Here is a 14,909-nt window from a genome sequence, read left to right on the forward strand (position 1 = left end):
AACAGTATCAAATCAATTCATTAGCTCGGGGGTTCATGACAATTTAACACATTCATTTTCCATTTCTTCTCTGTGGTATCGTGTCTCACACAAGTTAAAACATCAAACGCCAGCAGCTGTCTGTGTAACAGAAAGAGCATAAGAAGTTCGGAACCATCACACTATTTACTTCAACTCACAATGAACAGAAAATGGATTTGCTGCAATAATCAAATTAGGCTTGCTTCTACATCCCTCTTCCAAAGACATCGGGTCTAATCTTTAGTCTTTAGCTGATAATTCAATTACTAGCTTGTTGAGAGCAAGTATAAACACAGTCTACGTTACTTACTGCAATTTGGTTCACAACACGAAGAAACAGTATTTTACAAACAGACTCTTCTGAATGTCTCCTTCCCGAGACCTTGCTCATCGTTCCACTGCTGAGGAAGCTGCATATTTTATTCCTTAAAGATGCTTTATTCCTCAAAGATTCTATGGCCACAACCCTCCCTCCCATGAGAGGGACAGTCTCATGAGTGCAGCAGCTTTGCCCAACACAGGAGCATGCTGCAAGGTCTAGCCACAAGAAAAAAATCTTTTAAGTCAAGCCAAGGGGACCCACATAAATCACATCTATGCTCTCCACTTTTTGTTTCACAGTCTTTTTAAAACCTTCATGACATTGTGAACCTCATAAATACATACAGCAATAACTATTCATTTGATCTATAAAGGGAACTGACAGTTTCAGATTTGCAGGACTTTTACAGTAGGATTGAGCTGAACACTGAGCTAAATTTATGCCTAACCTTGGGCATATGGACTCTTTCCGCTCCCTGTGAATTTGGTTCTCAGCCTTTAGTCCTCTCTACCCAAGCCTCCAGTTCCATAATGCCATTCCAAGTTACACACAATGTCACGGAACATCGCTGCTGACACGCTCCTAGCCAGAATGCTTCCAATTATCCAACAGTCAGTAAAGCAGGGTTAGGAAAAAGGATCTTTAGGGACAAGTAACTTTTATCAACTGTTTTTTTCTGACAGGAAACTTTGGACAGACTATACAAGTTGAAGTTCAGGACAGAATTTATAAACCACAGGCATTTGACCTCAGAAATAAATATCACAGACCCTCCAAATAATGATAATTTCACCGAGTAATAACTGTTTGCTTTGTCCACACAAGAAAACTCTAATCTAGAAACCTGCTCATAATTAAAGATCATTTTAGTACAAACCACTTTATAAAACTCCCATTGACTGAATTTCATCTAGCCAATTTCCCAGGTTAGCCAAGCCGGCTCTGTGTACACCAGCTGCGCTTCATCAAACAGGACTGCTCTGTTTATAAAGTACGCATTTATCCAAATATTGTGGACCTCTTCTGACACTCCAAATGAGCACAGAGAGTAAGCATAAATACACCAAGATGTTTTGGTAGCAGTAACTTCCAGTATCTAGAATAAGCTTCCAAGAAGAAACAAGTCTGGGTTAAAAATCAGAGCAGGCAATAAATGTGTATGAGTAAGACAGAAACCAACTATTTAACATAATTTATAAATTCTCAACACAAGTAGTTACTGCAGAGACAGAATACACCATCTACCCAACTTCCATTACTTCAGAACTATGTCACTTCGAATATTATTTTTTCATCCACTACATCAATATTTTCCAAAGCCAAGTCACAGCTGTTAGAGTTCCAAAATCTCCATTTGCCTCTTATTTCAGCATGGGCGGGGAGTCACTGTAACTCATATCCCTCTTTCATACCCAGACCTATTTCTTTTTGAGTTTCCCATTCCACACATACTCCTATATTTCCTGAAACATGTCTAGTTCTAGAATTCCATATTGCCTATTTGGTGTCTCAAGCATCGCACGAATTAGTTTGAAAGTGCACCTTTCTCTTTTGCTTCATTATTGAGCATGAGGCCTGGAAAAACACAAATGTACAAATTTAATACAATAGACCTGGGATTTGCCCAATTCCTACAAATCCTTCTTCTGGAAAAGTTCAGGTAAGAACAAAAATTTGCATGCACGATTTCATAGGAAGCAAATGTTTTATAACGCTTATTAACCATCTTTATGGCTCTTAGCATCAGGGTACAGTCTCTTAAATAATGATGACAACAGCACTGATCTCTGCATCCATCCAAAGATCCAGAACAACTAGCCATCTGTCAACCTTCCTTTATTAGTTGCTCCAGCTTCTTCTTACAACAGATCTGTATCTCCACAAAATTTGGGGAAAATCCCTGTATTTCTAGATCACGCAAGTCTCACCAGGTCAATAAAAACCCCTTTTCCAGTCTCTGCCACGCCATTCATGAAACCCTTTATAAGGCAGTAGAGCTTAATTCTGCCCTCGGCATTCCAGTCTTGCATTCATCCAGTTTGGACCATTTCCTTTATTGAATACTTTTCAAGTATTTAAGCACTTAAGCTTTGCTAATGCATCTTTTTATTTGCAGTTCTCACATGTTTTTGCTAGACCAGACACAGGCAGCATGCTACACAGCTTCAAAAAAAAAAAAAAAAAAAAAAAGCCCACAAATATCCTTAGAATGGCTCAACTGGGCTAGCACAGCAGACAGAACGTGGCCCTGGGACAGAGGCCACGCTCATTGTAACGCTACCTGCTGAGCACAGCCGCCAGCATTCAGAGCATTGTAAAAAGGGCATTACTGTAACAATGACAAAGACAGCCAGCACCACTTCCATGGTGTTTAATGAGCAACATGGACCACGGCATTTGTAGACTGACAGTTGAGGTTTGTTTGTTGTTGGGTTTTTTAACTCCACATTTCCATCACCTTTCAAATAATAAAGCGCCTGAATTAATCAGAGGCAGTTCTGTGAAAGCAGCATATTTGATTTTGAGCCCTTCTGCAAAACACACACGTGGATGCCTTTCAAGGCCTGCATGACAAGTCTTCTGCTGAGAAAGAAATTTGAGATCACACTATACTTGCTCAGAAATCATTTTGCCTTTACAGCATCTGAACTATAATTAGAATGCTGATGCCCTGTTATAATAGAGACAGAAGTGGAATTCCAAAGCAGAATTCCAAAGGGAACGGAACGATTTTCAGGATAGGGCATAACTCACAAACTGAAGGAACAGGTCACGATGGACAAACTTCTGGTTTCAGTGCTTTCCAAGTTTCAGACTTCCGCAGAAGCAAAACAGAAGATCGGACATATAAAAATATTTATGAATTCTAAAAAACAGAACATCCCATGCTAGGTACTTCTACTCTTCCCCTTTAAATTTTCCACAGAACATTTTTTGTAGCTGCCAACTCTGTGACCTTGCTGGAAATGACCAAGCCAGAGATCAATTAGTGAGCACAGAATAGAGAAGCAGCTTTGACTGCATTCTGCCTGTCCCTGGGGAAGAGCAGCTGTGCTTCAGGGTACAAGCAGCATAAGCCTGGAAGATTGTTCTCCAGTGGGAGCGCTGACACGCAGGTTGGTTACTAACTGCAAGATGCACAATGCAGCAGAACTGAGAGGAAACAGGAAAACCTCCTTTTTCCTTTGACTTCCACGTTTAAAATTTTTCAATAATTTAAAACCACTTTATTTTTGCACATAACGAAACCTTATTACACTAAATGGTATCTACAACACATACACCATGCTGGCTTCAAACATATAAATTATGAACGTTCCTTAGTTATCTTCCTACTGATGGTGCCCCATAGGAAACTATCATTTGAAAACATTGCATACTCTTCACGTAACTCATTTAATCACTTACCAAAGTTGAGAAAAGTTTGTCTGTATGATAGAGAATATGCAAGATAAATTAAAAGAAAACTTTTCTGAGATTCTGGGGTTTATTAGCAGAGGAAGAAAAAGATCATCAGTAACATTTAAGCATGATCAAAACACCTACCACATTCAACATATCTTAGAAAAGCATGTTGCTTTTCCTTGAAAGGGAAATGCAGAACAGAGGGTGGAATTCCCTAAAGAGGGAAGAAAAAAAAAAAAAAAAGAGAGAAAGTAGTTTGCACCAGCAGTACTGAAGTCCTGAAACTAGGCAGAGCTTTATTCTCCTCGACATGGGCTGCTTTGGCCTGCGTTACCCAAAGCGGTACAGCAAGCATTAAGCAAACTCCACAAACACTCAGCAGATCACCACTATCCCTCATCTCACAGACAGGATGAACCCAAACTCAGAAGAATCTGGAGATTTCACTTGTGTTGCACACCAAACTACAGCGACAGAGAAGGACAACAGCCCCAGTACCTTAACTTCCAGTTGTGTATCTGAACCACCACACAAGTCACCAGACAACGTCCCTCCTTCCCGACACCCCCAGAGAAGCAGAACGTGTACCCTCGGCTGATCCCAGTGATGTACAACTCTTTCCAATCCACTTCAGAGTTCCTGCACACACCACAATCTCTATTTTCTCTTTCACACAGGAGACTAACGCAGGGAATTTGGAATTACAAGAGTGAGGCACCATCTTTACATCTACCACAAGCTACTGCTACCTAATTTGTCTCGCTTGTGCTTCTATGACAAAGTAAAAAGTGACATAAAACACACAAAAAAAAGGGAGTTTTACAAGTGTCAGGAGGTAGGGAAAATGATAGTTGGTATTTTGGAAGACTACTGAAACTGTTTATCCCATACAATGAGATAGATCTCATCTCCTCCAGATCTTGACTAAATTATTCATTACTGGTCTCCGTCTCACACCCTGCAGTACAGATTACCTGGACCACAGAGCAGTGACTGGAATAATAAAACTATCAAACTTGTAAATTCTACCTTAACTTGCCTATTGTATCAAGCGATGTAAACAGAACTTCAGAAGAAAGCCTCCCCCCAAGAGACATCAGGAGCACTTATTTACGTATTTCAGTCCCCATTTCCCGTGACCCTCGTGGTGTTCAGAAATAAATCAGATTAGCCACTTGTCTCTTGTGAAGGAAAGGGGACCTATTTGCAACTCAGCAGGATCATTCCAACACTCGCTCTCAGTAAAATTGTTTCACAGCACCTTATTAGAGACTTGACGGGGGTCACGTAACGTTATCAGCAAAAGCTGAATGATGACATAAACCACAGAACGCTTTGGGACGGGGAGCAGGAACATTTCAAAGGCCAGCCCTAGAGCACCATATATATATATATGGGTTTTAAATATGAGCATTTTAAATGCTATCCTGAAAAAGTTATCAGGAAACATAATGCATGAGGGGGATAACATGTTAATTCTCAATGCTACAGCACTTCCATACGTACTAAATTTCACAGTCTTCTTGTTCTCTTTCTCCTGGGACTACGCGAGCACTGTGGGAATGGAAAGCCAAGGACAGTGACTCAGACCTCTGTGGTTCCTCGCAGAGCACCCGAACTGCCAAACGGCTTTAGAACATAACTGTGGGGCTTTCTGCTAAGAAGATTCAACTGCTGACTGACATATAGCTGTATTCTCAGTATTACGTGAGCTCTAGCTCTTTAGTATTTAAATGAGTGCATAAATATTTCACATAGAACTTAGCCTAAAATAAGCCACCTGCTTAGTTACTACAATATTACAACAGTCTGTCTGCTTGCCTTAATTTGCAGGCAACTATAATGCTATTTGTGCGATATACTATTCCGTGAGGCCTCCCAGAAGAAACCTGAGAGATCAATAGTCCTTAAATAAGTAATTAGAAGAGCTGAAATCATTTAGGTCATCAAACAGCAAGTGCAATAAATAAAAAGTCATAGCTCTGTGAACACCTACGTTTAATAGAATTTTTACATTTATTTGTTGAGTTAAATGATAGAAAGGCTGCACAAAGCGTAAGAGGCAGAAGTGCTGAATAGCATTCGTAATAGGAAAGCAAAATAGGATGACAATACATACCTGCATTAAAATTATTTGGTGGGTTAATTAAAAAAAAAAAACAAAACAAGATATATCAACAATCTTCAACTTCCCGCTCCTAATGCAGGCGAATTAGATCAAAAACTGGAAGGGAACCTTCTAATCTAAGGCATAAAGCAAAGACGACATCCTGTGCAACAAGGCGTTTCTCCGCTCATAGCTGGGTCACACTAAGCACGAGAACATGTAGAATATTCTCTCCCAGGAATACAGGCACTTTTCTGTCCAAATGCGTCAGGTTTAACCTACGCTGCCACATCTACCCGACTCCAGACTCCTGTCACACCCCGAGGAGGTCCCTGTCCCTGCCTTACCCCGTTAGAAACACCACTTGCTTGTTGCCTTATTTTAAAATCCTTTACCATCTCCCCTCAAGGAGGCCTCCGACCTGCAGCTCCTTCAGTCCCAGAAGAACTGTCTATTAAATTTTCAAACATTTCATTCCCTCATTTCCAGACTCCTGCTGACGCCCAGGTGTGACAGAAGGGCTCCACCCTCCACACCTGTACAGGCTCCGGCTTCCTCACATGGATTATGGGAATCAAGTTTCCTGCCTTCCTTAACAGATTTGGTGGAAAGACACTCTGAACTGTAGCTGATCAGAGTCTGCTGAAACTACTGACCCAATCTGACCGTTTCAGACTTGCACTGAAGCAAGTAAACCCTGGGAGATTCTTTCCTGCTGTATGGCCATCACACGGATATTGATTCTACCAAACACTTGAGCTGTCCAGGGGCCCATCTTTACAGACTGGGCTCAATTATCCCTTAAAGGGGCGAGCTGATAAACTTCAAAATTTATAGTCAGCACTGCAGTCCACACACCTCATATGACACAGAGACCCAAATCCTTCAGCGCGTTTCAGCAGCACACACAACTCACTCGCTAGTCACGGCTTACTGCAATCCCCAGGTACTGAATACCCTACATTTAGAGAACGTCTCGGCTACCAAAGCTTAGGAAATGTTGAGGTACATGCCTAACGTCTGGAATACGGCCTGTCTCTGTCGCAGTTCCGTTTCCCATTTATCGCTTTGTAAGATAAAACGAGTTAGTTAAGCAGCACCATGCTCGGTACCTGGAGTAAAGAGTCTCAAACATGGGAGGGTTACTCCCAGTTTATGCAATGCCAGGAACGGAACGCAGCACACTCGCACAGAAGAGACAAAACCTGCGAGAGAGCAAGGCTTCTCCTGTGATTCTGGTGAGAGGGATGTGCCCACACCCGCTTGTCAGATCTAGGGTTTAGGGTACTGGGCCTTATCTGTTTGCTCTAGAACTTCAACTTCTTCGAGATGAATAGACATCAGAATTACAAACTGCTCTGACCCCACGTTGAGATCCTGGGTTTGGGTACCACCACGTTCAGGAAACACACCAGCTTCAGCAAGGTCAGTATTTCATCCCAAGGGTACGGCTTGTGAACATTTTCCAAATTACAGCTGTAGTCTCACAAAATTTTTAATGAAGTTATAAAACTACTTCATTATAACCAAAATTCTCATTATAGTAAGATTTTTAGACCAGATCGCTGACCACAGTTCAAAGCATTTTATTTCTATCTAACAATTACTATTATGCCTCAGAGATCTCCACTTTCTGTTGATGAAAATGAATCCTGGTACAGGGGTTTTTTTTATTATTATGACTGTACTGCCAGCTGCACTCAGACAAACTCCGATTTAAGTTCTAGGCTTCAGGGTCATCCACAGACACTCAGCTATTGCTTCCATCAAAAAGACATAGGTCTTCATAGACAGAAATAGATATGGAAAGGAGAAAACATGCAGTTAAAAAATGAAGAGAAAAAAACCCAACATTGAAAACAAAAACTTTTTGTACCAGAAACAGATTGAAAACAGAAAAAAAAAAAAATTAGCATTTAGGAATGAAAAAGCCTATTCACTGTTGATGTTAAATACAACACCCGCAGAGATGGAAGCTGGGTTTATTTTTAATAGCAGCAAAAACATTAAAGATAAGCCAAAAGCATTTAGAAAATATGGGTGCAGTACAAAGGCTCATGTGATGAGAGATATTTTGCTTTTAATCTTGACCTGGAAAACCTCTTGTACGACAGAGCCTCTTTTCAGTGGAGTCACAGTCCTGCCTAGTTACTCTGCTTATTAGTGATAAAAAGGCCACCCAAGTTGTTTCTGCTTTGGAATGATGCTGGGTTTTCAATCCTAAACTTCAAAGGAAAAAAAAACCCAACCTAATATATCTATCTAAGGACCTGCACTAAACTCCTGTCTTCCCTTATCTGGTCCAATCACACTCTCCCCTAAGACAATATCCCTTACAGCTGTATCAACATTTTTCGAGGAAGGACATACATATTCCTCCAAATACTTATCTACTTGCCACTGATACATACGAAAATACTTCTCTCATATTGATAGAAGATAAACATGCATCATATTCTACCCACACAACGGAGAGAACAGCTGATTTCCAGACTGGTTCATGTCTAAATCCCAGTAATATATAAGTGCTGACCACATCAACCACAATCACTGTGAGGGTTAAGAGATCACAGGATCAGATCTCACATGGGCATTACAAAGTATTAAGACTGAAAACTGTGGGCACCTCTGTCGAGTTCAGTCCTACGCTGGATGTTTGTTCATACAGTCCAGGCTCCTCTAGGGAGGAGAGTTGCAGACCAAGAGTCAATCTTTAGAATTTTATGCCATTAAATTGCAAGGAGAAACCTGCTGCATAAGACACTGCCAACCCCACGTGCTCAGCTACAGAGCGAGTGTAGAACCTTCTTTCTGTCACCTTTCCTTGCCCAGAGCAGAGATGCCCTGTAACCAGCTGCAGTCACGCCGTGCTCCCCCTCCCAAAGCAGGATGCTAAGCATCAGGAGACCTCAGACGATCTTTTAGGGCCCCAACAAGAGTGTTATATTCCACCAACCTGCAGAAACACCAGGAGGCAGCAATTAAATTTTTTTAATTTTTTTTTTTTTTTCCTCCATGCTGACAGGAGTGATCACGTGCCTTCTCTTACGTCAGCAACAAGCAGTATGGCAGCAGCCCTTTCAGAGAGTTCATTCTCTTTCCCATCTGGGTGATACAATTCTGCATTTTGAAAAAAAAGACCCACTGAATTCACTACAAAGTTTTTACTTCTCAGGAATGGGACACATGCAACAAAAATAATCTCAGCAGAAAACGTGTCTGCACATGCACACTCACATTTTAACAGAAGCCCGTTTACTGGTATGAGTTATGTCATGGCCAGTTGTGGAAAAGTTTTAATTATACATTCAGAAGTTGCCAGATGCAGGGGGGGAGAATACAACTAGTAGACTGAAGACAGCACAACCTACACAACAATTTAGATGTCAGGATGGCCAAGGCTAGTTACCTTGCACTGTGTCCTATAAAAATAAGATTAAAGCACTACTTCTGCCTACAAACGGTTCAGGGAGCTGCTGATTTGCAAGTTCACTATAAACTACTTCCCCTGGGCTGGTTCTAACCAAACCAAGTAAAGGATGCAGCGACAGGGCCATACCAAAGGGACTGTGGCGTGAGTGCCGGTATGGGGTACAGCAATCCACTTGCTAGTTTAAGGAAGACTCTGCACTCTGCAGAGCTAAAGCACACCAAACAAAAATGTGAAATCTGATTAACAAGTAGAGCAGCACATACTGAGATAGGCACTCTTTTTTTTTTTTTTTTTTTTAACGTAGACCTTTGTTGTTCTTAATAATTGATATAAAGTAGCAAATGACTCACTAATTGCACTTCTAAATTGTAACCCAACCTGGAATCAATCACACATGGCATAACTTCTGTTCTTACTTGAAGCTAAATCCACCACAGTGCATGCAGTAGCCTCTCTAATAATTGCATTAGTCATAATGTGAAAGTATTTCCCACTTACTTGGTTCCAGTTTTGCTTGCTTTTCAAGCTGGTCCTCATCCCTATCGCTAAAAAGATCTCTGAAATGTTAGCCCACAGAGCCTGCTCTGGGACTTGAACAGCACTGTGGTACATTTCATGGTGTGATTCCTCCTCTTTTAGCGTCTGATTTTCCTCCAGTACCATTTCATCTCCTTTGCTCCAGTCCAAAGTCAAACAATTATCATTCAGGATTGCACCAGGTATTAGCAAGCACTCTGTAAAACTCTTAGTAATGAGTTCGGTACACAAAGAACTGCCTGATTCACACATGTCATCTTTTGTTTTGCAAAAGATTTTTCTAGATTTTTAAGTACCCTCTACACTGGAGAGTCATCTGCTTGATCCCTGTTATGCCTGAGAAATACTTCTTTTAAAAAAAGTTAATACAGATCCTGTAAGCACTTTTCAGAATTTTCACTTTGCTACATCATGCCACAGATGAACCACCCAGTAGCTGCGGGCCCAACAAAAATGAAGGCAGAATGAAATGAAACAAAACAATAAAAGCTGAGATCAAATAGACACAAAACAAGGTAAATTCGGACACCAAGGAACAACGTGGGATGCTTGAGGAACAGTAAGATGGTGTTTGAGAACTACCAAACCCTGTTAACCAACTTCTGCAGGATCCTCGCTAGGAAACCAGACAGGTTAGAGCCCACGTCAAAGTCCAACTCAACAGCACTCACCCTCCCAGCCGTGTGGGGAGAAGCCAGGCTTAAGTCACATTAGTCCCGCACAAGCAGGCTCTAAGGAGAGTCGCTTGGTCAAGACTCGGATGTGCTTTCAGAAGATCCATCCCCACACACAGTTACACCGACCAGCAGCAATGCTCATCTACCCTAGCAAAGACTGTTCGAGTACCGATAACATCGCCCGTTTCTTTTTCCCCACTGTGAATCTCCTGCCCGCGTCCTGCGGAGAAACAGATTCTACTGAAATCTGCCAAGTTTTTACCGTTGATTTCCCTTCCCGAGCCCTCAGACCACTCCCAGCAATTGACTACTTGGATGTTTAGCCTTTGATTTGGATGCAGATTTGCAGGAATAATTTCATTGACTCTGAGTTTTAATACTTGCCCATTTGCTCTGTAAAGATACAGGACTTTTAAAAAAACAACGTTTACCCTTTCCGAATGCAGTTATAATCCACACATCTATTTGTATGCTTGATTATGTTATAACCCTTTAACTTTCACCTTCTGCTCTCTATGTTGTTTCTTTTTTTGCAGAAGACACATGACATCAGGCTTTTCCACTTGGCTTTCTGTATCGTTTGGCATTCTACCTTTTCTCATGACTTCTCTCCACACAAGCAAATACAACAAGACAGAAGAGTGGCTTTGGACACTGTTTTACGTTGTCTGTGTTACAAAAAATTGGCTTTGTCTGATTATAAGAATATATATTTTTACTTGGGTTCACTCGATTTAGGGTGGGAAGCAATAGGCAAAGCAGCGCTGGGTGCGTGGAGAGCGACAACTCTGCCACACGCACCCCGAGTTCCCAAAAGCAGCGTTTTTTATACTCTTGTGCCATCGTCTTTAACCAATCTCCTCCTGTCAGATAGTTGTCCTGCTCTTTTCCACTGGGTCATCTGGGTTGCTGGGGTGCGTGTCCTCCTCCTGTTGGGTCTTCTGAAAGTCTCAAAGCCTTGGTCTCTTGGCACGCTTTTCTCCTCTTGGATCTTTTAAAAGCCTCACGATCTCATCCTTTTGGGGGCTTTTCTTCAAAGAGCAGTTACATGTCAGCTCTAGGTGGGGTTTCTGAGACATGGTTACACTGTTCCAATCCAAATGGCCCACTTTACATTTAATTGTTTAATATTTAAAGATCATTCAAGTGTATCCTACCCGCCTTGCCCAACCTAGCAGATTAGTTACAATAGTTTATTACAGTATGGAATTGTTTCTGACTTCATTCTTGTCATTAAAGATGAGCTGCTTTTTCAAACTTCAAGATTTTCTTCAGAACACTTCACATTTGCAAGCCATCTTCCTAGCTTATCACCCTTCTAAATCCAAGCCTCCTGTGTGGAAAGTATTCAAACAGTGCCAAACTTCAAAGCGTGCAAACAGCCACATTAAATGTGCGATCAGTCCCACTGAAATTAACATTAAAACCACGCAATTATTTGGTTTTATAGATTAAAAAGACGTAAAGTCAAACAAGTTCCTTTTCAAATTCTCTGTTTTTTTTGTTGTTTTAAGTTCTTGTGAAGCTATGAGACTAATTTCACATGAAAAGATAGCTTTTTCTATGTAGATTTTTAAAATACACGCCTCACACAGAGCTATTTTTTCCCCAATTCAAAATCTGTCCTCAGATATCTTTGCACAAATCCCATTAACTTTAGTACATGTCTAAAGGCAGAATTTGAAACCTGTAAAGAACTGGGTCACTGGACAATGGTGAGTCTCAAGCAGTGATTTCTTCTGAGTTACAGCAAGAGAAAAATACCTCTCCCCTCAGGCACTACGCGAACATTCCCATTTGTCTGTAAACAATACCAAACACTTGAAATTTGATAGGTTACGTTTCATCCTTGCTCACTTAGGATTTTTCCCTTTACTATAGCTAATAGCCATTTAGTCCTTAACGCAGTACTTGAAGCTGATGCTAGATCACCCCAGTACGCCATCCCGTGGGGCTGCCTCACTGCAGATGCCAGCGCCTGGTTCACTCCACGGTAGCTATCAATAACCCTTTGTAAAGGGTCCCTCCGTTTTTCTGGGGTTTTTTGGTTCCCGGGAAAACTGCTTTCGCACGCTGGTCGTACATACTAGCTCCTGCCTTGCCTCTATTTTTTTATTTAATACTGGTAATAAAATTTCTTTGTCACATTTATAGAACACGGCATAATCAGGTATGAGATCTACAAGCAGGAAAATAAATCCAGGAACAGAGGATTTTTTACAAACTAATTCTACATTCACTGTGTCAGTAAACATCAGTGGAGTAATAGTCTTAGAAGGCTTCAGCCACCATGACCGTTCCCTGCGTTAACCTCTCAGATCTGTATACTGTTCTCATATATTTGGTTTTATTCCATTATACACACTTGTTACAGGACAAAACCTACACAGTACTTCAAATCAGACCATCCTAACCTAATCTGGCCAGTCAGGAGATACAAATAGACAGAAGAAACCACTATGCAGTACTCCGAAGTTAACACGGAGCTCCCTTTCCATACTCACTTTTCCTAGGTTTAGATTTGCTGGAATCATTTAGATCGTCAACCTCTTTCAAGGAAAAAAAAAAAAGTAAAAAAAATTATTGTTAATTACTTTAACTTTCATCATTAGCAACTCTAATTCCAGGTCGCTTTTGACACAACTCAAGTCCCCATCTCTTACTGAGTATACTTAGAGACATAAATTCAATTTTCTTCCTTTTTATTCCATGAAGCCTAAAGACAAATGTTAACTTTCTTCCCAAACCTCAGATGTTCTTCTCCTTGTTAAATTTATATCTTGTACTGCGGCGCCAAAGCCCTTCCAATCCCCTGTATTCTAAATTAATCCATCAATCCCCTTTCCTCTGTGTTTTTGCCCTTGGCAAATCATTAGCCCAAGGGAGAACTCAACAGAAAAATTCAAGATTTCACTCAGACCACAGCTGAAAGTATCTTTCCTCTGCCTCTGCAAAAGCTTCATCATCTGAGATGCCATCTCTTGCAGATTTTTCTCTCCTTACAACATTTCCAGCTTCAATGGACAGACACTAATTGTCACAGCTGCCCCTTCCCATTCTACTATCTCCTCCAGCAGCCGTCCTCTGGGCTATATTTGTGTTGTATCTCTATTTGCTGTAATCAGTCTCAAATAAAAATGTTCTCACATCAAGTCCTTGATTTTCTAGCTATTATCTTCTTGCCCCTTCTCAAGGCCTACACTAGTATTAGAGGTGAGATTTAGCTAAACTCATTTATCGTTCCGAAACCTCTTAATTGTAGACTTGAAAGCAATCCTTGAGATGCCTCAGATTTGTTTCTCCGTTCAATCCTTAAATGTGAGATAAAAGTTTGTCACCAAAGCAGAGCTACGTCTGACCCATCGGAACTAGGGCAACACTTGAGCCAAGGCCTGTAAAGTAGTATGCAAAATGTTAAGTTTAATTTGAACAAGCTGGACCTCTCCCTGCATGTAGTTATTAATGCACACGTGTTTTCTACTTCCACTCTAATGCTGCAAATCGCTCTTTTGAATGAAAGTTACTGTTTCACTTCAGCACTGCAAATCTCCTGATCCTACTAACTTTTGCCAAAGTTCCCTCATAGGCCACTTCAGCACAGCATGTTGTGTACAGATTATTTTGGCACAGACCTCCCCAGTCAACCGTCTTCCATCGTTACAGCCTATAGAAAATTAGTTTTGAAAAGCGTAAACAGTGATATTAAAGACAATTGCCATCAATTTATGCGTTGAAAGCCGAGTTTGAAAAGGCACTTAACCTAGAAAACCTGGCAGAAATTCTGAAGCACTCGTGTGAAGATACTGGCCATCTGAATGTTGGAACGCACATCCAAGGAGGAAAAAAAAACCCACCAGACTCATCCCTCCCTCCTCATACCTAGAGGTTTTTGTGTGCTAGCGCTTCTCTGAAGTATGAACAACAGTACTTGCAGCTCTCTCTTCAACTTCACCATAGCGCCCATCTGCGCTAGAACAGTCAGGTGTTCGGGGTTAGGAATAACCATCACAGGGCAGCTGAAAGCTAACTTGAACCCACTGGTGTTGATTTCTAGAAGAGAAAGATGGAGATCGCTGAACGCCGTATTCCTTGCCCAGCCCGACCTGCCTGAAGGCACCACAACGCTGCCCGGATTGTAACGCCGCCAGACAAGCGCTGAGGATTCCATGGGGGGAATAACTACTCACGGGGAAGCGGCACCTCTCGCCTCGACTTGGGGAGCCGCTCTGCTGCCCTGCTCTGGCTTGTGCCGTGGGATACCAAAGCCGCCAGGGCCGTGGGTAAGGGGTGCCAGGGCCCTGCCTCACACCTCGCCCCGCTCCCCTCAGCCTTGCCCCGTCCCCCCCGCGGGCTGAGCTCCAGGCCCAGGGGCCGGGCCCTGTCCGCGCCGCCGGCACGGCCCCCCCC

The 14,909-nt window shown here is 41.8% G+C and overlaps 1 protein-coding gene across 3 annotated transcripts in view; it reads right to left on the reverse strand.

The window, feature by feature from the left end:
- Positions 1–14,548, reverse strand: part of CRB2 (crumbs 2, cell polarity complex component) — a 71,854-nt gene extending 57,306 nt beyond the window's left edge. For all 3 annotated transcript variants that reach the window (XM_026860310.1, XM_026860309.1, XM_026860312.1), the window contains exon 1: positions 14,382–14,548. In XM_026860310.1, the coding sequence (XP_026716111.1) occupies positions 14,382–14,508 (127 nt within the window). In that variant the 5' untranslated portion in view covers positions 14,509–14,548. The remainder of the gene's footprint in view (positions 1–14,381) is intronic.
- Between the last annotated feature and the right edge of the window lie 361 nt (positions 14,549–14,909).

This window comes from Athene cunicularia (assembly GCF_003259725.1).
Source record: "Athene cunicularia isolate RWA chromosome 17 unlocalized genomic scaffold, athCun1 chr17_part1, whole genome shotgun sequence".
Lineage (NCBI taxonomy): Eukaryota > Metazoa > Chordata > Aves > Strigiformes > Strigidae > Athene > Athene cunicularia.